This window comes from Lepisosteus platostomus, chromosome 17, assembly GCF_059453375.1.
Source record: "Lepisosteus platostomus isolate fLepPlt1 chromosome 17, fLepPlt1.hap1, whole genome shotgun sequence".
NCBI lineage: Eukaryota > Metazoa > Chordata > Actinopteri > Semionotiformes > Lepisosteidae > Lepisosteus > Lepisosteus platostomus.
Window position 1 is genome coordinate 8,076,444 of NC_142627.1, and position 24,820 is coordinate 8,101,263.

At 38.6% G+C, this 24,820-nt stretch overlaps 1 protein-coding gene across 5 annotated transcripts in view; it reads right to left on the bottom strand.

Moving 5' to 3' along the window:
- Positions 1–24,820, bottom strand: part of hhat (hedgehog acyltransferase) — an 88,598-nt gene that overhangs the window by 14,070 nt on the left and 49,708 nt on the right. For all 5 annotated transcript variants that reach the window (XM_088609525.1, XM_088609526.1, XM_088609527.1 and 2 more), the window contains 2 exons: positions 18,779–18,980; positions 17,370–17,514 (listed from right to left, as the gene is read on the bottom strand). In XM_088609525.1, the coding sequence (XP_088465651.1) occupies positions 17,370–17,514; positions 18,779–18,980 (347 nt within the window). The remainder of the gene's footprint in view (positions 1–17,369; positions 17,515–18,778; positions 18,981–24,820) is intronic.

Below are 24,820 nucleotides of genomic sequence, written 5' to 3' on the forward strand. Positions count from 1 at the left end.
CATTTCCCATTCAGAAACAGAATTTTGCCTCTCAAATTCTCCTTCCCTAATTGCTTTGGGACTCGGAGGTGATTGCTGTCTTTCCTGCGTGTCTACAATGATGCTTTGTGCAGAGTCGGACTCTGCTTCAGGCATGCTCCTGGGTAATAGAGGTCACTCTGAGGAAAATGTCAACACTTCAGCCTCCAAATGGGCCCAGAAATCAAATTAGATTAATCGGTTTTCTTAAAACAACAGCACCATTAGTGCTCTGGAGAGCCACATGTAATTACCCCTAAATATCCATAATAAAACATTTTTTAACAATGTTGACAATATATGCTGTGGTTCAAACAGGCCACGATAAATGTTTTTTTATTTTAGAAAAATACATTAACTGAATGGGTAGGAATTGCTGGAAGGGCTGGAATCTGTATACATTGTGATGCTTCATGAGATGTTTAACACACATTTATACAGGATTTATTCAGGATGGTAGCTTTCAGTCCTGCACTGCCTGTTTGAGTGAAAGAACTCCCTATAAGCACTGACTGGCTTAGCACAGCAATACAGCAGTCTGCTCAAGGAGAATAAACTTCAGCTCTGAAAAATGGGTTTGGAGAAGGAGTGTCTATCGCATTTCATCATTAGTCCAATTAGAAGCTACTGTATTTATCTAGGTAAGTACACTTTAAGTGCTTTCCTTTATTACTTATATGGAACTTTAAAATAAGACTAATTTTTTGTTTAAATTATTTGGCTGACATACTTAAAATGCCTCAAGAATTACACAAATCCCACAAATACTCACAATGGAAAATGAGTGAGCAAGTGTGTGTCCTTGTAAAACACGCTAAAGAGGCACTTATCCCATCCTAGGTGTCCAGTCCAGTTTCACTGTAGCGATATGAGACAGTGGAATGGACATTATTCTTCTGACACAGTGATGACAATGACAGCCAGTGAGGTCAGAAGTCACAGATAACATGCACTACTAAAACAAATAATGAAGCCATGAACTACAATCTGTGTTAATAATAAGTAATAAAGTAATAAAAGTAATAATACCTTACTTTTTATCTGTGCTTGACAGATGCAGGATCCAGGTAAAACAAGGAACCTGCATTTTTTTTTCCCCAGGATCTGTTTCTTTTACATGAGTTTGATTGCGAGCTTGTACCCTTGATCGATTACTCTGCATTCGGAATTCACAGTTCAATTTGACATTGTATTGTTAAAATCATTTGGTTGGAACAAAAAGCAGTTTCTTGCATAAAACAAATCAGACGAGGCTTTTTCAAATAGAAGTTTTCAGATCTATTAATGGATATTTTTGTGTGATGCTCATAGTATCTACTTATGTAGTATCTCTATAATTAGAGGAACATTATAAGCTGAGAAAGAACGGGATCTATTATTTACACTCTGCATGGCTGATTTAACGCAGTGAGAGATTTGTTTTATGTCTCCAGGTTGTGCTGTATGTTTGACCAGGTAGAGTGTTTGATTCAGCTATAAATACAATTTCTCAAGTAGAACGTCCCTTAAAATATGCCAAAACTAGTACGGTTTTTGTATGAGGTATAAAAAATAATTTTGTTATTATTTTCAAAGGTTATTACTCCATATAGTAGTAATGAACAATTCCTAAACAGGGATTCTACCTCAGGCTACCTAACACTCATCTCACACATCTCTATTCTGTATTATTAATATATCAAGAAATAGTACAAGTTAAAGAAATTGTATGAATCATGTATAATGAATACTCCATGGCACCATTAATCAGGATAATGGGATATTCCTGGACAGATTTTTAGAAATGTTCACTTAATGAAGCATAATGCAATTTTAAAATAATATTTATCTTCTTCTCTTCAGCTGGTATGAATATAATTTTAGGACGTGCAGGCAAACTACATATTTAGAGGCCGAGCACGTTAATCTTTTTATTTCAAAAGCTCAAACAAAATTATCAGAGTTAAAGGAAGTATTTTATAACATTTTGCCATAGCAATAACAACCTCTTGACAGATGCAATAGGAGCTCGGAAAAATACATTTGTCGTGTTCAACAAATTAAAAAACGGTTTAATTTGAAAGCATGGCTGGGACAGGAACTTTGTCAGACTTCTCCTGACAAGTTAAAGTCAGGAAAACAGGAAAATGACAAGTGGGAATGGGAATCTGGGGACTTGTACTAACTTCTACATGTACCAACAACATGATTTGTTCTGAAAGACACTCTCTGCCAGGAGGCGGAACAGTCTTCTTCACTTCTCCATCCCATGCTGGACACTGTCGGGGATTTTACTATATAGACCCTATGCTGAATTTCACTAGAATTGAATTCTTATTTCAATAAAAGAAAAAAAGTGCAATGCCTTTCTACTCCGTGTACAAAAGCACTTGGCTGACTTTGTACTTGGAGGAACAACACTGCTTTGTCACTTGCTTTGTTAAGTGCCTTGGGGCAACCTTGTTGTGAAAGGCGCTATATAAAATAAATTGAATTGAACTGAATCATAGGTTAGACACCGACAGTATCGAATCCCTCAAAGGACACCAGGTATCGGATATTTTAGGATCATTATTTAAATTTCATCAACAGCACAAAGACCGACAGACACGAGCAGAACTGAGAATTTGTGCATTCAGCACACAAATCAGGAGACACTCCTTTACACAGAGAGCGAGAGAATAAACTCCTTTAACTGGGGGCTGAAGATGAATCTGACTTTAATGGATCTTTTAATTCGATTCCTGCAGTAGATCTGTAGGTTACAGTACTTTTATCAGCCAGATGAGCCAAATAGCCATGTAACTTTCTTGTGATCTAATGACAAACATTCGATTTAAAAGGAGCGGATTTTGAGTACTTAGGAGGGCTAATTTAATAAAATGCAGACAGCATTTACAGACATAATACAGACAGCAAAGCCTATAACACAGGTCACCAAAGGTTCATCATAAAAGTAATGCAAAAGCACAGTTTTCTAGACGAGATTGGTTTGTTTAAAAATAAGAACTCCAGGGCCTGCAATACCTGGGTGTTACAGAGGGGGAATAAGTATTGTGGATCAAAACCGAATGGTTATTTTACAAGGAACCATTGTCTTAATGGTCTGTGGAATAAAATGCATTAGTAAATTTAGCAGAAAAAATGAAAGAGTGAACTTTTCCTTAACTACAGCATTGTAATCAGTATTCAAACTATGGCGATTATTAGGATGTGATTTAAACAACACAAAGTTTAGATTATATTTGGAAGCTTCTAATTGCGGGGTTAAAGGAGTTTAGCAGGGAATAATGAATAACAAGCATACACTCTTGTGGTCTGTGGGTATTTGACTACCCCCTGCGTATCGAAGCAGATATTAGATGAAAGATGTGAACCAAGTAAAAGAAGAATGTGTTTACTGTAGATAGCTAATGCATTTTGGGGTGTATTCATTATTCAGAACATTAGCATTCCCAATTTGTTGAGTGGTAGGAAAACAGCTAATTAGTAGGAGAATTCTGAGGCACCAAATTAATGGTATCACTAAATAAAACTGAGGACTTGATACATTTGGTTCCTCCAAGATATCTGTATGAAGCACAACAGCAAAAATATTACAGGCTGAATCCCGTATTTGTCAATTTTTTTAGTAATTTGTTTCTCCAGGATTTAACTTTATTACAATGTTTATTCATAGCATACATTAGCACATAACTAAGGCAATCAACCTTGAAACATAATTGCAAACTTAATCAATGTAATTTGTTATTAATGCTTGGTTCGACATTCTCATTCCTCTTCAGTACCAAAGGAAGAAGATTTTTATCAGAAAATATGGTTTGAGGTTTGTTTTTATTAAAACTGTAGCTACGCATATATAGAAAATGAAGGTGATTTTAAACTGTGGAATTTGCACAAACAACACACTCGGGCAGACGGGCATGTGGCGTCAGCCTATGAATCTCAACCCAAAACATTCTCCTCTTCTTTCCTGGATACCAACACTACCCAAGTCCTTACGTCTCTGTATTTTTTTAATGCTATTGTTTCTTGAAGAAAATCCATTAAAACAGCTCCTTGTTACATTCAATTGTATTCTATTCCAGAGTGCTTACAATTTACACTAGATTTGCATATCACTTTTCATTCCAGGAGGATCCCAAGACTCTCACTGAAGACTCTCACTGAAGTGGATGGTCAGGAGTTTCCGGTGAAGGGCAGCCCCCACCTGGGATGACCAGTCATTATGGGCCAGCTCTCAGTACACTGGAGATATGGGGGTGAAACCAGTCTGCCTCACCAACTGAATTAAGCTTTAGGGCAACTATATTGTATAAGCTCAGAGTGGAATTTAGCCACCTGAGTAAACACCCCTACTCTTACAAATAGTGCACCATAACCTTTTATGGCCACATACTCTGGAATCTGTTTAAAATGTTTGAAGGAAGGTACTACATACATCACAATTTCTGCAGTCAGCACGCTGGGGCAGTGACTTGATTACCCTTAGAGATCCCCCATCCCAGTACTGACAGGACCCAGGTCTCTTCAGATTTTGAGATCTACTCAGACCAGCCACACAGTGGTAATACTATGTGTAATGACAAACCTCCAAAGGCAAATACAGTTTTCATTGTTTTCCACAAAGTGCTGAATAATAACACACTGCTGCCTTACTCTGACATGTACAGTGACCACAGTTTCAAAGAAGTCCCCAAAGATGATGGGTTAATCTCAGGAGATCCTAAATGGTCATTTCATGAAACTAATCCTTATCGCACTGCCCCAAAGCCATGCAATTTCATTAAAGTAAGTAAAGCAGGGGTTCAAAGCAGACACACTGAATCAGATTAATGATATGTTATTCAGCTATTAAATATATACACATTAATCAAACTCTATAAATCTTTCACAGTTTTAAAAATCATATATGAAGCACGCAGTCATTTATTATCATAAGCATTAGCTACCGCAGCACGAATGTCTTTCGCCAAGGTCAGCGAAGATCTAAGGTTTTTGAAGCCAGCAGCTACCATCTATCAAATTGATTATCTGTGTTCTGATTTGCATATAAGAGACTTTCACTAAGACTGAATCGAACATCTGGGCACTCTAATAGCTTATAGGGATCATGACAGAATGGCACATTTCCACCTAAAACCACCCGACAGAACAGCACAGCAGCATATTAAAGTTACAAGTAGGACTACCAAGTCCCTGATTAGTCAAGATGTTGACTGTAAGCAGACAATGGCATGAGCTACTCAGGGGATCTCAGTACAGTGGGATAATCCCCTTCAAAGAGAGAGAGGAGACCATTTATCCCACTTTGGAGAGCTACACAGAGTACTGCTATATACCTAGATATGTGCTGTATTCCACAGTACAGTGACAGCTTTACTGATATTTAAATCTCTGCCAAAAGATTTGTCGTAGAAAAATGCTGAAGGTCAAAACGATGCTTGGTTAGAAGGTAACATAATTCATACAGTTACATACCACATGCAAGTTATTTATTCATGTATGGAAGCCTGCATTGGGTTAAACTATTATTGAAAGTGTTACTCCTTCACTACATCTGTGCAAGTCTGTGACAGTGCAAAAAGGTTACTTTGTGCAGCGTGAGGTTGTCACTGGTTTAGGGACACACTTTCCTGTTTCTCTCTTTCTGCTTTTCACAAGCTCTTTATTGCACAACATTAAAGAATACCGTCCGGTATGCACTGAACTCATTTTGAAGTTGCATGCCAGAACTACGTTTCCCAAACCAACCTGGTACCTCTTCTCCCCTACTCCTCCATGTGGCAAACACGTTAACCTCTTATTATTCTGCAGCATTTCCATTTAATGAAAATGCAATCGGATGGAAATCAATGGAAATAACCCAGCAGGTCACGACTATCAGATCTCTGGATGTACTGATGTGGGAGACAGTCTTTCAGGCTAATTCCCATTCTTAATTAGAAGAAATGCCCAAGAGCAGGATGTGTTGGATCATGGTCATATTTATCTGAAAATGTAGCTTTGATGCTAAATTTTAAATAAAACATTATACCATTTGGAAATAAATAGGCCTTTTCTTCCCCCGGCAGAATCTGCTTTGATTGTGACCCTTGTGGTTCGTGATATACTGTATGCTGAATACAATTCTAGAATAATACACTAAATTATATCCGAAGAAATAAAAATAATGAGTATGGACCAAAAATTGTAATACTGTGAAATTGAAAATAATACAGAAGCCCTGATATCATAATAAATAATACTTTTGCCGTGATATCAACATATCATGAGATGCAATGGAAGATCTACTGTATAAATCATCTTCAATCCTCTATTACTATGATCAGCATTTATCATGATCATGTTTTACAGCTGCAGCTTTCTCTAATGCTAGTTTAGGCAACATCCTGGATTTATGTGAAATACCAGTAAGTTTAATTACCTCAATCTAGCAATATATTAAAAAAGCTACAAAACAAGGTATTATAATTAGGTGCTTTCTAATATATTTAAGGCAGTTATACAGTAATATTACATCATTATATCACATCATATTCAAATTAATTCTGTTTTATTACTAATAAGCTGTGTTTCTTAATTTATGCCAAGCACTGATCTTGGGGAAATTATTTAGATTTTTTCCACTCTTTGAATTATTCATGCTGTGAGGAGAAGGGTATTGAGAGAAGCAGAAAATAATATCCAACAAAACACCAGCATTACACGAAAATCATCTCCATAGTGAAGCAGTGAACCAAAATACATTATTATCAGAGATGCAGAAATCTCAAGGTTTCTTTATAAACCTTGAAACTGATGCAAATTTAATTTTCCAAAACAAACTGGAACCAAAAGTTAATTCATTTTGAACTAAACATGATCATGACTCAAATAAAAGTTATGTCTGCCAAACAGATTTCAGTGTGGGCATTATCAATGCCATATCTGAAATGCACACTTTCAGGCATGCCCTTGTATTGCAGTGATAGAAATCAACTTGACAATCCATCAAACTTCATGCATTCCTGGCTGTATAGTAACATTGAAAAGGGCTGAAAAATGCCATTATCTTCTTCTGACTTTGAACACGGTCATACACAAATAATCAACCTGACACTTCAAACCTCTGATTAAGAAAAGAAAATGACCAAAGCTTAGCAGAAAAACCCTGTTCTGATGTCAGTCTTTTTTAGAATAAGGTTAGGAAATTCAAGGTCATTTTTGACAGATGTCACAGAATGAACAGTATGTATTGTTCTAGTTAGACATTTGAGTTTTTACTAGGTGTATCTATGGGAACGCTATGCTTGTGAAATCATGATTTCTATATCTGCAGCTCCCTTTTCCCATTTTGCCATGAAAGAGCAACTCATCTCCCTAAAATTAAATTAACACTATTAAATAATTCATCATAAGAAGACTCCGGCATATTCAACTAGCATCATGCAAAAGGGAGTTCTTCATATGCTGTTGACTGAGACAAAGATAGGGCCTCATTTTGCAATCCCTCATTAGCAGGTAATATTAATAATAATTATTGCTAACACTTATATAGCGCTTTTCTGGACACTCCACTCAAAGCACTTTACAGATAGTGGGGACTCCCCTCCACCACCACCAATGTGCAGCCCCACCTGGATGATGCAATGGTAGCCATAGTGCGCCAGTACACTCACCACACACCAGCTCTCAGGGGAGAGGAGAACAGAGTAATGAAGCCAATTCATAGATGGGAATTATTAGGAGGCCATGATTGGTAAGGGCCAATAGGAAATTTGGCCAGGACACCAAATTACACCCCTACTTTTTTCTCTTCGACCACAGAGAGTCAGGACCTCAGTTTTTATGTCTCATCCGAAGGACGGCGCCTGTTTACAGTAGTGTCCCCGTCACTATACTGGGGCATTAGGACCCACATGGACCGCAGGTTGAGCGCCCCCTGCTGGCCCCACTAACACCTCTTCCAGCAGCAACCATAGTTTTTTCCAGGTCTCCCATCCAGGTACTGACCAGTCTCACACCTGCTGTGCTTCAGTGGGCTGCCAGCTGTGAGTTGCAGAGTGATATGGCTGCTGGTACATAGGTCTCATCACTGGATTGTTTGCTGGGGGGTTGTTACCTTTCACATCTTTCCATACACACAGCCATTAGCTTTACTCACAGCTGCAATGCAAAGTGTCATGTTGGCACATTGTGTGTCTCATCAAATGTCAGAGCCCCATGGGACGAGGTTGACAGACAACCAAGACTTCTAAAATGTCACATAGAATTTACAAAATGCTAAATTTGATTTCCTCTCAAAATCTGCCAGCACATTAATCTGGAAATCTCTGGAAAAGTACTCCACCAGTTAAACCATGCAACCTGCAGGCGAGCACACGGAATCAAACAAAGTACGAATAATGAGATTTACATTTACACTGCTAACGGGTTGATTCATGTTGTGTAGGACGATGATTCAGCCCTCAAAGACATTAGAAATAAAGAACAAGAGGTTCGTTTTCATCTCTGCATTTTCTATCCTCATCAGGTAATTGAAAGTGGAAATTTCCCATGTGTGACACGTGACACCATCATGGAGTCTCATTTCAAATCCAAGTGCTTTATAGACCTGAAAAAACACTCATCAAATTTCTCATCAAACTAAAATAGTAATACAGGCCCTTAAGTTCTCTGCTTATTCTAACTCAAATATCACAGGACTGAAAGTACAGAATTACAAGAAGCATGTACTATACTATAATAATTAAATATTAAATATTTATAAAGATTATATTATTATATCCTTGTTTCCCCCCTTATAGGTAGCACAGCAAGAGAATCTGCACATAAACTCTGCCTGAGGATAAGGGACATTACATGCCCAGAGAACCGCCACCGATCTCACTCCCTAGTCACCCTCTACATCCCTGTTTTCATCACTGTGGCAGTGAAAAATCCCGTTTGACTGGTCTTGTTCTTTCCCTTTTTCCTTCTCACCGGTGAGCCGACTCAAAAACAAAGGTGTAGACTTCTAGACCGAACGGGTCTTTACCACACCTCTCTCCTCCTGTACAATTGTCTAACGGTTGCAACAAACGCTTTTGAGGATCTTGCCCTGAGATCTGCCCAGTGTCACTCCGACAAGCTCCGACTCTTTCCTAAATACTTTTACAGGCAGCTGGCGTCCTAAGGTGCAGCCAATTCCCAATTGTGTGGGAATTAAGGGCCTCTGCTAAGTGCAGGTTGTTACTGGAATGTGAATGTATGAGTGTATTTGTAGTTGATCAAGAACATTCCAAGTGTATTCTAAAGAAGATGATCAAGGATATTCAAGGCAGTTTTTTGTTTATGCATGTTTGTTGGCAACTTGCGATTTATGCGTTGTACCAAACAACACATAAAGTAGCATATTGTTCTTGGAAATAATAGAGAATGTCTGAGTGTCGGGTTGGCCATAATACCAAATACAACTGCCTTGAAGCACCACAATGCAATGACTCCTTAACTAAGCGTGTTATACTGTACAGTTTTCGTCTTCGACTCACCCATTCTAAATTGAATAATAAATGACAGTGTTTGAAATGAACATTTAACTGTGGTGTATTTCAGTAGCACTGTAAAATCAGTGTGTGGAAAAAGATCACTGCATTTGTGCTCAATGGCCACGGTTTTGGTTCAGTTCAGAGTGAATATCTGCAGGTGCCGCTGGCTGAAGGAATAAACAATTCAAGTGCAAAAGTGTTTTCTGTTAATCCAGCAGATTTTTCTAGGTCACTCAGTGGAGCTGAAAGTTTAAAGACCACAGTGGTCATGCTATTGTGATAGGAAACAAAATAGTTCCATACATAATTAATGAGTCATTAAAAACTATTCAACATCTAAGTCTAAGTGAAAATATACCACAGAAAACACATAGTTCTGTACATGTACTGTATAAACATCAAAAATACAATTACTTTTGGTATTTTTTATTGTTATGTTTTAATATATTGTATTTCTGATTCAGCTTAAGATCTGTCCCCTGTACTGCTTTTTGATATCTTTTTTCAAAGTTTTCATTTGCCTCTGAAATATTCTGAATCGGGTTTGAAACAGAAAGGACAGTTGGTCATTCAAGACAGTGCACTGAGTGCCATTGAGTCAGGTTAGAGGTAAGTTCATTAGAAAATAAAACTCTCACCTCCCGCTCACAATTTAACATTTTTAAAAGAAGAAGAGATGGGAGGCCTCTTAAGGATCACAGCCGACAGCTACAGTAGGACCTCGATTTAGGGGATGATCTGTCACTTAAATGAGGTGCAGCGAAAAACTACATCAGCACTGAGAAGCCCAAGAGTGTTTATGCGTGTTCCCTAAGACAGTTTCAGAAAATTTTCAAAATGCATGATATAGATCAGACTTTAAGTATAAATGTAATGGATTATGTAGCCCACTTCGGGATTTTCATACATTTCCTCAAATACATAATAATTTAAAATAACTAAATATAATAGCTGCAATATACTGTATGTATCTAAACCAACGAGCTGGTAATTACACTAAATAACCAATTAAATAACCAATTTGCGGAAAACTGTCTGACCAGTTGGAGGATTTATAAATGAGGATTATTTATAGACTAACCAAATAAACCACTGGCTTGAATGTGTATGAATATGCATACACAACATGATGCAATCCATAAAATATGATGCCATATGAAACAAACCTGACATCAGCTATTTGGCTTCCTTATATTTACCCCTGTGAGCTGCTGACAGATGATGAGCTGCCTTTTCTTGTAAGAAAGGTTCAGGGTAAAATGAGATGCAGGGTTTTTTCTAAGTAGCTCTAATGAAATTCTTGATTGATTATTGTGCTGCTTTTAGTCAACACATGCCACACGCTTAATGAAATGCAGGCTGGCGATTCCAACAGATGATAATTATTTTAACAAAGAAAACAACTCAGGACACAGGATTGTAACTCAAAGAGACGCAGCCGGCTGGCCTTCAAACACAACTTCTTTGTGTGTATTTGACACCTGCTCAATTTTAGTTATCTAATATTGCTCCACTGAAAGCTGCTAAACCTTTGCTTTCCCGTATTTCTGGCTAGCTATACACACTTCAGCAGCTGTCATGGTTTTATAGTGCTAAAGGATTCACATCACAACGCATTATCAATCTAATATGCACTTCTAGATAAATGCAAATACGTTGGTCTTGAGAGTTACAATTAATGAACTGCATCTGTACTTAGCGATGTCAGCAGTACACTTCCCTTTGCTTTTGAACTGGCCTGCACTGTCAAGGAGCTAGTGGAGTGACTGCAAATGTCTCTGACTCCGACAACACAGGCCAGAGTAGAAGCAACACACAACGTTCTCCAAATGCTACAGCAATGTGCTTCATTTCAGATCTGAGACCAGGGACATTTGCATGTAAATGCCTTCAGAAGTCCCAAATGGGACTTCAAAAGAAAGGTCATCTGGAAATGGGCATGCAACCTTTTCCATAGTGTAGCCATTTCGTTTTTAAATCCAGCTGGCAGACATGCATAAGAAAGCAGCCAAAAAGTACATTAAGAAAAATGCCCAGTGCTGTCCAGTAAGGGATTCGATTTTGAAGAATGATCAAATCTTTTTCTTGTTCTCAAAGGTTTGCTTCAATGCGAACACAACATCTGTAGGAACTATCAATTCCACTTAATAGAAAAACCATTTACTGAACCTGTAAGCTGTCTTCCCCATGATATGCAAAGTGCAGGTGTCACCTTCAGTGACATCCGGCAGTTTGTACTGCAGAAACTAACACTAATCTTGTTTCCACTAAGCAGACAGTTATGAAACAAAGCAGGTGCGATATAGTGCATTTTTTAGCAATTTGTGTATGATAATCAATCATATTTACCATAAATTAAAATCTCAGAATTTCAATAATGAATAGATCTTTGACTACATTAACAGATGTGCAGACACAATCTGAGAATAAACAAATGATGCACTAATTAAACCAAAAATGGGTTGCTGCTAAAAGTTTCAGAGAGGTTTTAATACGTTTGCTACAAACTCAGGTTTCATGGGGAGAGAACAGAGAATGAAAAAGAGAGGCAAAAAGAGCTTTAGAGCTTCTAGCATGGAGAAAAATACTCACTGCTGTTGATGGAACACAGGCACAAGAACAATCTTATTTTCAGAAAGTAAAACAGACTGGAGACTGAACTAGAGAAAACCCATTACACACCACAGCCCTGGTGTATACTGTACCACACTAAGCCTAATCCTTCCTAGTACCTTCTCACATAGGTTAATGCATTAGTCACCCTGAATGATCAAACACACTTTGCTTAATAGCAAGCAGGAATGTAAAGACACCTCATGGCATCTCAGAATAAGGGCACTTATTAAGCTATCAAAAGCCGATGATAAATTATTACATCTCTAAGTACAAATAAATTCCACCTCATGACATGTTATTAATGACAATCATTGACAGATTCTATTATGAAGTGTAACTCAAGAAAGGTGAATTAGACATCAAGTACAGGTATATAACTTACTTTCCTGAAAAACACACCTTTTACATTAGGACTGGGTGGATAACACAGAAAGGAAAATAGAACTACACTTCTGCTGCTCTGGTTAAGCCCTTCATCAATTCATGGTATCTTAGAAACAGAGATGTTAATTTTTTACTGTCCTTTTCCCCAGGCTGTGCACTAATAATATATTAGCTTGATACAGTATTGTCTTTTCTTTAACAGACAGATGATCAAAAACAGATACAATTAAAAAAGACAGATCACTGGGTATCATTTCATCAGTATTGCTGTTGACCTTCCCATGTTACTGACAGTGAGTGTTTGAAAAGAAGAAACAGGCAAATTAGATGTTATTCTTGGGACTTTGCTAAAAAAGGATCCACTGTGAGATTTAGCTGAGTGTATAAGAATAGAAAATACAGAGTGAGTTTGTCTTTAATGTCTGATATGCTTCCTGTAATATTTGTTCTGTTCAGAGCAATTCTGGTTTGCTTCAGCTTACGTAGTCATTTTCCATTTCATTATTTTCATTTCATGTCTCACATAATTAGTTAACAGAACACTCCAAACAGGTATAACAACATTGTAACAGAAAGCACACTTAAGGGTTATTCATAAAAATAGACAGTATGGCCATTTGTCCCCATTAAAACACTGAGATTGCTTTTACCTCTCTCAAAAAGCCACCGACAGGAAAAAAGTGACGATTATGTTGAACAGGCACATTAAAAGAGACAAATATCCACGTCTGACTACAAAGGTGATGGTAAAGCAAATATGACAGAAAGGGAAAGGACTGTGAAGTTCTCCTCTCAAGAACGTGTTATTCTAAGAGAAAAGCTAGTGGAAAACACAAAGTAAGCTTTCCAAAGCACCAGTAAAAGAGAAAAAAAAACCTTTGGCATGGAAAATGAGATTGCTGGCTAACTTGTGCACTGTAAACACATAATCACTTATTTCCTTTACTGCATGTCCTGCATAAGTAAATAAAAAAATCACCAGCACATGTCAGCACAGTAACACAGTGGTCCACACTGATCACGATCACTCCATCAGAGGAGCTTTTCAAGGACTCTACACTATGTGCACAATTGACGTGTTGTTCTGAAAAATTGAATCGGCCTAGTTGTTAGTGTAAATTTATGTTGTGCAAAAAAAAAAAGTATTTTTCTCTTAATATTCTATATTACAGTTACAACAAAAGAGGATGCCAATCAGGCCATCTAAATCTTTGGATTTCATCTAGCTGTTTCTTGACAGAATCCCAAATATTGACATGATAGCCAAACGAAACCAAAACGCAGTTTTTTTTAACAATTTCCTGCAAAATGAGAAAACAAAGGAACTGCTAAGAGTTGCACAACCACACCTGGCTCTTCTGTATCTGGAAGCCTTTCCACACCACATGAGAGACACATACCTGGAGGTGAACAAGGGTGACTGGGCCTGAGTCCCCCACACATTTGGGGGACCCTCTAGAAACTAAAATATTAACCAGACAACAAAATGGCAAACAGACTACAACATACTAGCAATGTGCGAGGAGAGGAAATCTCAGGCTGTGTTCTCAATTTAGAATTACAGGCATCGTTCCAAAACTGATCAATAAAATGGAAAAGGGGGAAAATGTACCTGTAATAGAAAAATCAATAGCAGCTGGATTGACTGCAGTGGCAAACTGAAATATAAAATCTTATACAAACATTGGCGGCAGTGTTTTCCTAGAATGTAACCCCACACTTCACCGTAGTCATCTAGGAAATGCAGGGCAATTTCGAAAACACTGGGGCTGCACAATTCTTTGGTTTCTGTATTCTTTGCTTTTTGTTTCTGACCAGAATTTCAGGTTGCTTTGAGTCTTGAGCAGAAGCCTTTGCCTTGTTTTCTTTTTGATCAAAAACAGAAGATTTTGTTTGCTCATTTCCGAGTTTAAAGATTGGTGCTGATAAAATTACTGAATGACTCGAGAGATCCCCCTGCCTGCTGACAACAACCTTACCTTTCTCCATCAAGTCCATCTTCAGAATATTATATAACATTTACTGTAAATCATCACTGCTAAAGGAAATGATTGTGTCAGACGTGATATATCAGTCACCATGTGGTATTACTTGTGCCAGTAAAAGCTATCTGCCATCATTATTTTTTTTCTGAATCGCTTTCAGTGCACACAAATGAAGGTAAAGGGAACTTTGATAGTACTGCCTTCCATCATGGTAATGCAACAAGCATTAGCTAGTTAACCCTATTTGTGAATCAGAAAAAAAGCTAAATAAAACGATAACAGCCTTTACCACCATGCAGAAACAAAAGGTAGACTTTGTGACTGACCCCCATAATGGTGTATACCATAATTGCGTGCATTAATGCTTGTTTCCTGCATCTGAACCTATTTTTGTACGTTAAAAAACTGCAAGCCTGCAAATACCAGTATGCATCCTTCTGCTCACAAACACAACAATTCTAAAACTCCAATCAAGAAGTGCATTTCAAACCTAGTCCGATTAACCTGTAAGGCTCAGAAACTAGAGTAAGCCTGCCCAGAGACTGTATACTGCTCCTGCACTACACGTGGATTACAGTGCTGCAGTGCCTTATTCACTGAACTACTACAGGCTAGGTAGCCAAGATGAAAATGAAGGCCCAAACTGAGATCCGCTTTCATTCAGATTTGTTCACAGAAGCACACAAGAAGCTTAAGAAGAGGAGCTACCGCATTATTTTATGGAGTCTGCTTTACTGCAAAGCTCTTGAGAGCGGAGGCCAGCGGAGTGTGTGGTACTGGGTGAAGACTGAGAATGGAGGCTTCTGAGGGTGAGCCAGGGCAACAAGGAGACTCGGGGGTGGAATGGGTAATGGGGGCTGTGGGCTGGGGAGCCAGTTTAATTGATTCACATGGAGCTCCCCCTTCCCTGTCTGTTTCCGTGTGATAAAATATTAAATCCATGCTTCCGTCATGAAGATACGACCGTGCCCAACAGGATTACATCTTCAGGCAGCGAAATGCTGCAGGGAGGCCTGGGGAGTGAGGAGCTGCACAGAACAAGCAGGGCAGAACAGCTTCTGTCGAGAGACACTGCTTACCCTATCACTGCACATCAGCGACACTTGTTGTTACACGGCTACCATTTGAAGCAGGAAGACAACATAAACTGTGAAAGCATCAAACCATGCACTGCATCTTTTACAATAATTTGACAAAAATAAGCAACGTGTTCCCAGCCTGATTTAGAATGAAACATCTGTAATCTCAGGGCTGAAGTTTTTTTTTTTTTAAATAGGTTTAAGTATGAGTCCCTCATTTGATTGTGACCAGCAAAAAAAAAAGAAGGAAATTACATTCAAGTATTTTGCTACCTTTCTGAAGTTGTGGGTTAGTAAAGCTAGAAAAAACATGAAAATGAGAGGAAACGGGAATAACCCCAGTCCCACTCAACTTTGTATCAAACATCCTCAATGTCGCACAGCAATGTCATGTGTAAGAGAAGCCTCTGAAAAGGCTAAAGATCCCCTAAAGCCCCTACTGTCACACATGGAAAAACAAAAGCTTGAATCAATTTGTATTTGACAGCACTGGTGGTGGAGAGTTCAGCTAATAGCCGCTGGGCCCAAATGAAATTAAAACCTTTGTAAGAAATATGAAATTGTTGTAATGAGCCACATTTAAAGAAAAATATTGACAACCCAGTTAGCCACCCCTTCATTGAACATCTACCAGACTAAACAAATTGAAAAGAGATTGGGATATCTACAGCACCTACACTTGCAATCACACAATGTGTACATGTGTCACAAGACAGAGAAAAAGTCACAATATAATCCCTGAATCCTTCACTGCCTGAATCAGATACAATCCTGAGGTGCACTGATGAAAACAAGATCAAGACAGTTCAATTCCGATACCGAGATTCTTTTTGCCTTGGGGAAAGTACATTTACTGTAGGTGCTCTGCTCACCAGAAAGCAGTTACTTTGCTGATAACCTTTAGATTTGCCAACTGACTGATAACCAGCAACTGTACCTGCTTTCAAAAAGTCAGCTTTGGAAAAAAGGAATGTTGTCCTTCAGCTTGAAAGGTCCCATTAAAAACAGATCAGTTGCAATTAGCTGACACAGTCGAAAGGTGAAAATGACTTTGTTTTTACCATCAGATTAACAATTACTACACGTTACCATATACACTCAAAGTTGTTGGTCAATTTTGACCAACTTAAAACCAGACTGTGAGTGATTTAGGATTCTCTTCTTATCTTGGTACCTTTACAATTAGTTACAAAGTATGAACTCTAACATCTTTGCCAAAGTAGACACTGTGAAGTATGGCTTACAGCTGCTTAAAACAGATCAGTAATTGAGCACAGAAGCTTAACATGTTACAAAAAGAATTAAAAAAAATGTCAATTACAGTCATTTAGGAAAAGATTAAGGGTTATGCTGGTTTACTGTATTTTGGAGAAAGAAACAGATGAGGCAAGAGACAATCCTGTCGAGCACTTCTGCAAATTGGGAAATAAGAATGCCCCTGGAGCACAATCACTATAAATGATCAAAGATGAACTAATAAATTCACAATTGTGATTTAGGACAAAGCAGTATATCACTTAGCTGACTGGCTATCAATTGAATGTTTAAGAGCATATTAGTTTAACACGAGTAACAGGAATACCATCATTTGCAACAACTTCCAGTCTCATTATAGAGTACTGCATGTGTTTCAGTATCTCTCAGAGGACCCCACCTGTAACCAATAAAGCCACCTGTCTCATCTGACCTTCCTCAGGTGAGCTGGCTCAAAAGGCTGAAGCAACGGAGAGTTAAGCACTTTGTATCAGGAGCAAAACAACAAGATGTCTGCTTGAAAGCTTAAAAACCAAACACCATACCTTGGACAAAAATCCTGAGCCAGAGTATCTTCCCCACATGACTTCCTCCAAGGAAAACGAGGTTGGACAGTATGAGCATGGCTGTGCAGAAAGCTGACAGGACCGCTTGACCTCTTCGCATCATCGCTGCCGACAAGCACTGCTCCTAGCGAGGGGAAATGAGAACGGGCAGTGATCTTTGTCACAATGGGTTTCATGGCTGAGGCTGCAGGCTTTTCACGCTGGGCTCCAGCATAAAAATGGATGCGAGAAATCCAATCTTGGATCACGCACTCGGTTTTTGACTAACAATTCCTGTTAACTCAGGAAAGGTATTGATACATGGAAAAATTGATCTCTTTTTTTTCCTGGAGCAAAGATAACGAGACTAACCATTTCCTCATAGGAACAAAATCAGAAAACTCAAGTTGTTGAATTCTTATGTACGGAGAATGCTGCCATTAAAATACACACTTTTATTGATCCCAACTCTCATTAAATGTGGGATTGGCTTCTTTAAATTGGATTAAATAGTCTAATCTTCACAGCATCAAGCTTTTCAACATACTGTAATGAGCCTTTTGCATTGAACAAGCTTGCTGTGCCATAGAGAGATTTCCTTTGTGGTTTTGTAGAAATACTGTACATTTGAATTTAATTTCAAATCTCGAGCTTGTGGATCTAGTCTTTTAGGCGCTCCATCACAAGTCTTAATAGGCAACCAGCAATGAAAACTGGTGTAGACGTGTAAAAGCCTATGGAATATAAAATGAATCACCCAGGCTGTGACAGGTATAGGCTTGCTATTCCAACTGCAACTGGTTCTCAGCCAAAAGTGGATAAATTATTCATTAAAACCAAATGGTCACTCCAAAAGGATCGGTTTCTAGTGAATCTCCACACAATTATTAATTTCCCTGTACTGCATCTCTTTTGACCAACTCCTTGAGTGAAGTATTTTTAATCTTCCATGAAAACCAAAGTTGCTGTAACCATGGTTACATGGTTCTTCTGTCAGGTTGACAAAGCTTTAAAAAGTGAAATAACATATAGGAAACTCAAAGGTAAAGACAGAAAACAAGGGTATTAATATAACAAACAAAATGAGAGGCAAAAGTCTAACAACTTCACTAAAACATGGCAGTACAATAATTTTACAGTAGTGTTTACTTCAGAGATATTATAGTATCCAAATGTTTGAAATACCATCTTTGTGTACTGTAGGTAATGTATGTCTATGTGTTTAAATTTTTGAGATTTTTTTAAATTAAAACGCTTAACAACTTTAGTTTTGCTTACATGCAGCCATCAATAATGATAATATACTGTTCAGAGTAAAAATGTGATGATTGCATCAATATAGTCAGTGTATCTGATAAGCTATTTCAAACACAAGGTACAAAAAAGCAGAAATATGTCCTCAAACTTACAAAAAATGTATAAACAGGGGGCAGGGACAGGAATGCCTTCACTCCGTTTTCCGTTATGACTCCCATCCAGTTTAAGAGGGCCCAGATCACCAGGTAGTCATGGCCACCATGCCAGTAGCAAACAAACCCGAAGACCAGGGCGGTGGACACTGTCTTCTGCACAACACCGTGGTGTGACCCTCCCAGGGGGACATAGATGTACCTGGAAAACGAGGAAAGAAGGAACAGGAGGACATCCTCCGGGTGAGCCAGTGAGAGCAGCTCCCTGCTGGAGTGGCTTAATCAGCTGTTTCCGAGGGATCGGAAAGGATATCTTCTGGGTGTGGACCAGAAGTGTGGCCCCCGGGCGTGGATCAAAATCCCACTTCCCAGAGAGCGACAGGCTTTACTTAAGCTGTAAACTTATAACTGTTTTCATTGGCCTAATGGGATGTGCATGGTGTATTTTTCTAGATACAGTAGAGTCGCGATTGTCCGACCTTCCCTTATCCGACATTCCAGTTTATCCGACATAGCCAATCACCGGTGTTCAGTATTGACTGTACACTGTGTGCGCCCCTGCATATTTTGCCCAATCCGATGCTGCTCTGCCTCTCCGTGTGTCATGTGCTTCGGTTGCTGACTTCGCGCGTGCGATGATTATTTCGGCACTAGCTCATGTTGAACAAGAAGAGGAGGCAGCTGCTACTGATGGCATGTTACTGGGACGCTGGCGAGACCTCACCGCAAGGAAGAGAAGCACATCTGGGGAACAGATTCCGATCGCTCATTTTTCTAAATAATAATAATAATAATAATAATAATAATAAATAAACCAGGTTTCATACTTATACTGCGCTTCCATTAATCTATGATTTGTCTACTTAGTTTCCGCATTATCCGTCATTTTCAATTATCCGACAGTATCAGCCCCGTTAAGGCCGGATAATCGCGACTCTACTAGAGTTGATTTCAAGCTTTTAGAGGCCCTTTACGGTGGGAAATCTGACCCAGAGGCATTCCGTCATTATTCCACAGATGGCAGCTTTGCACCATGGGCTCCTCAGCCAATAACCACAGAAGTGGCTGTTTTTTCCAGTTGATTAAACAATTCGACTAAACCAAATGTAATCAATCACGTGAAGTCAATGCAGAAACCGTGTGTGGAAGAGAGCTAGTGCAACTGACTGATCTGAGCTTGATCATCCCCCCTAACACAATGTATTTTTTAAATGAAGCTGAACAAATTGTGAACTATACCAAACCACATGTTGTAGGGTGCAATATTCCCCTGGGGAGTGTCAAAATCATGATACATTATAATACATACAGGTAATACATATATTATGATACATTGGAATATCATAAAAAGTGTAGAGTTTCAGATTTTACAAAACAATTCCACGGATAACACAACTTAACAACCCAGTTAGTCTGGAGTTAGTTTCAAAACTAGAAATGTTTACATTTTACTTTAGCTAAAAGCTGTTTTTAGTCATCGCTATCTCTTTAACTGCAAAACAAAAGGAACCACAAGTGTTTGTTGTGAAAAATGACATGTTGGAAAAGAATTTTCAGAGCTGCAGTTATCTTTAGCATCCATAACATTGACAGCCTCTTACTGCCTGTGGAGCCCAAGTTTGAGGATTGCAAAATGACTTGGGGAACATGAGAATGAGGACTTCGCCAATATCCCTAGCTAAAGCAAACTCAAGGGTTGGGTACTTAAGACTTCTTTCAAAATCAAAGTTCTGGAGTTTTGTAAATGCATTTGCACAGTGTAGTATCTTAGTTAAATAGTGCTTCTACTGTATATGTTTTATAAATGAGGGAACTTACAGAACAGTTTTGAGTATGTACTATAACAGTATGTACAGTATGTCATTTAATATACCATTGTCAATAAAGTCTGTCACCACAGTGTAGGATCACCTGACCCTTTGAAAAATCTACTTGTTCCTTATGCATTTATCAGTTTGATTTTCTTTACTGTGGATTTACAGTATAACTTGATTTATAATGATATTGTACCACTCTGTGACTGCTGCCTTTGGTTGAAATTTACATATTTTCACAGTCTTACCACAAGTGTACTCATTTATTGTTTACAAGCTCTTAAAATCCTGCAGTTCAAGTGCTTCTCTTGGCTCCACTAATTCAACATATTTAACAATGAACCACATTGCCTTTCATCTTCGCAGGCCCACATTTCTCCACAGATCAAACCTGTAGTAATAGCCGTGTCCTTTTGAAATCTGGTTTTAAGAACTGATCATGAACGGAACAACAAAAGGATTTTCCAGTTGTATTCCGCAGAAAACAAAGTTGCTGAACACCATGTGTTTTTCATACCAAAATGGGCAAAGACCACTGTGCACAGTATTCAGATACAGCTGTTTCAGGTAAAGTTATATAACATGACAAATGTTACAAATGAAAGGATGTCATTTAGCCCATTGAGTTTGGTTTCTCAGTTGCTAGTTGATATTGATTCAACAATGTCCTCCAGCCATATTTCAAAACACATTAAGGCAGGTATCAGCTTTGACAACATGGCCAGCTTGTTTCAGAACTCCCCCCCTCCCCCAACCTTTGCATAAGGAAGTGTTAATTGCACATCCACACAATGTCTGGTTTGTTACAGCATTCATTCTGAAGAAGTCCAACGGGTTGACTTTATCAGAGCCTTTGAGAATTTTGAAAACTTAAATCATGTTCCCCTTAATATATTGTACTACAAAATGTAGTAGCCTTTCAATATAGAACATTAACCTGAACCCCAGGAATGCAAATGCAAATTGTATATACTATTCTGAATGAGGATATATATATACAAAATAACTATATCTATACATTATGTATTTTTTCCTGAAAATGCTCTACATACAGGCAAAAACTGCCTAGTGCACAGTGATCAACATTTAACAAGTATTAAAATCTGCCTTTCGCATTGCATTTAGCCAGTCTGCAAGACAAGATCAAAACATGCATTAATAAAGGCACATGCTCAGAGAGCAGACTGAGGCTTATGGTCCAGACATCACCGTTAATCTTGGGTCATGTCATTAGTACAAACAGTATGAGAGAAGTGTTCCAAGTGGAAGTCCACTAACTGCTCAAGAGAGTCTGGGATCGTTTTTAATCAGCCAGTGTTGGGGAAAAGAAAGCCTCTGGTGTTTCCCCAGGGCTGAAGGTTATCCCAATCCTGCCTTCTCTGGTCTGGCATCAGGGTTATCCAAGCGAGCTGAGGCTTCCTGGTTCTGCCAGCTTGGCTCTAGTGGCCTGGATCCTGATATCACACACCGGATCCACTTGGTGTCAGATCCCAGTGTCGGGATCCAAGCAGTGAGAAAATAGTAAGATGGGAAAGTGTGTTGCAGTAACTGGATGGAAGATCACACATTTTAGCTGAATCAAATTATATAACACCTGCCAATTATCAGCAGCTTTATTCGTTTGTAGGCGAAGGAAAATGAAACCTGCAGCCAGTTCTAACTCTCCAGTCAGGCTCTGTTGTGGCCATAGCATGTCAAGTGACGAGAGGCTCTAACCCCGGGGCATGCTGGGGAAGAGCAGGGAACAGGCACTCACTCCCCTCACAGGGTACAGAGACTGTAGCCATAAAAGATGAGATGACAATCAACTGGCGCAATTAAAAGAAAATTCAAAACCCGGAGAATGAAAAATCAGCAATATGAGCTTCTAAAAAAGCCAATTGAATTAGATGGCAAAGAAACCAAAGTTACAGAAAGAGAAAAGAGAAAAAATAACCTTAAAATATGTACAAAGAATGAACCTGCCTTAGTAATTTTCTCAGTGTCAGCAAAGGATTGTCATTTCCTTTCATACCAGCCTCCCCTATGATATCGCTATGGACTCACTTTCTACAATGATTGACTCGAAATACTAAAGCAAGGAAAGAAATCCCTCTGGCATTCCTCTAAATCATATGCTTGGGGATGTAAGTTAATTCAGGCACAGCTGACTTGTTCTGGTTTGCTTGCTTTTTCTTAAATGCGATTTGATTCTGTCATTCAGTTTTCTTCTCCTTTTTCTATCACAAATCTAGCGCCTTCCTCTGACAGAAATCTCCCATGCTTGAGGCTTGCCATTTCAGGGCTGATGGAGCACAAATCATTTTTTAACGAAGGCAGTCATTTCTGAAGGCTTTTCCCCCCCGCCCATTTCGTCTATTGAAGAACAAAGAGCAGATCTGTGTCAGTGAAGTCATGCCCTGCCCTTTAGGGTATAAGGGTGCACAAAGCTGTTAGTCGTTTATCTCCCACAGTTTAAAAATCCTGGACATAACAGTGTTATGGACAGTAATTTACACCAATTTTGATACCAAATTGGTATCTTTATTGGTATTATTGTAAAAACTTTTGTGCAGTGTCTTGAAAAATCTGTTATACCCCGTGCTAAGAGGGTTTACATTAAGATCTTCATACAGAAAACAAGAAAAAGCATTTTTAATTCTTTGCCTTTAATTCACAAAGTTTTCAGAGAGCTAGTTGATGTCTGGGCACATGTCCTGCCTTATTATTCATAATCGCGAGGACACTCAATAATGCATGTACTGCATGTACTGCATTCTCACCTTTGCCCAGCCTGTATACGAACTCACACATGGCGTTTGAAATTTCCAGTACGTAGCTGTAAGAAACTGTGAGCGAAGCACCATGGTACTTCTGTTTTTAAACGGTTCTCAGAACTTTTCCATCCACCTTTAGAGCTCCAAGCCTCACTTCCCCACAGCCCGTCTTAACAACATTTGGGAATGGAAATGAAAAGAAAATTTAAACAGTACATCTCTATGAATGCACTTTGTTAGATCGAAATGTGTCAGGGAAACAAAACCAAGAGGAAAAAAAAAGATAAAGGTTAATACCCACTATCCCTTTACGTTTAAGCATCTAAAACACTTCTGGTGTGACCCAAGGCTATACAAAGAACATAAACTATATTTGTGAAAGGCTGACTATCTCTGACAAGCAGAGAAAGAATCTGCCATTCTTGGCAGATACTGAACTCTTAGGGAAGCTGTTTCTTCTACAGGGATTACTCACTCTGGAATGAATTATTGACACTGAATTTGAGCTGAACCTTCCACTAAGAAACCGGTTTTAAAGAAAAGCATTATTAATTGTTTAATAAAGTAAGAACAGCAAAAGCAGTTACATTTCACCGACACAGACATACAGTACAAGGGAATTCGTTCACAGTTCTGCCACATTAAAATGAGCAGTCTGGACACAGTCTATGTGACACAACTCCAAAAAATAAACGAGTACAGGACTGTGTAGCAGCTTCAATTGAATCATCCCACATAGCCTTATGCAGATACTCATGCATCAGAGATCACACGCTCGCTGTGGGCTCTGAAGGAGGGAGAACCTACTAATTCCACTGTTATTTCGTTATTTTGGAGAAGAATGGGACTGGCAGAGAGCTATTTGTATGTAAAGGAAATGTATTTTTAATAGCATGAAGTTGTTTTTGGTACATTAACACCCAACACTAGAAATGATACAAGTGTTGGCAGATTTGACATTTTCAGCTATTGGAGTCGTCTATGTGCAGAAAAAAGCAAACATTGTGTACTGCAAGGATTTTTCCCTATTTATAGGTGAGTTTGCTTGACATTTCTGTTTTTAGCTATAAAGAGGTCTGGTCGATCATTACCATACAGGGACAACTGCTAACAGAAGAACATTGCCAATGCTTACGGACCAAATTCATAACCTCTGCAGTGATATTGAGGAATATGACTCAAGCAGGATGATTAAGCTACACTAAGCGATCAGTCCTTGTTAGAGTTGGGTTGTGGCTGCTGAGAATCCATCTGAATTTTAAATTGGTAATTTGCCTCCTGGTAAGTGCAGTTTAAATGATTGATATATATCAATTAAACCCACATTCACCCTCAAAAGATGATACACAATTTCTGACAGCAGTAAAACCCCTAACAGCAAAAACAGGGAACGTTTTAATCCCACATTCATCACAATAATAATGAGAAGACATCTTTACTTTAGTTATATACTCACAGCCATTTTTAAAGTG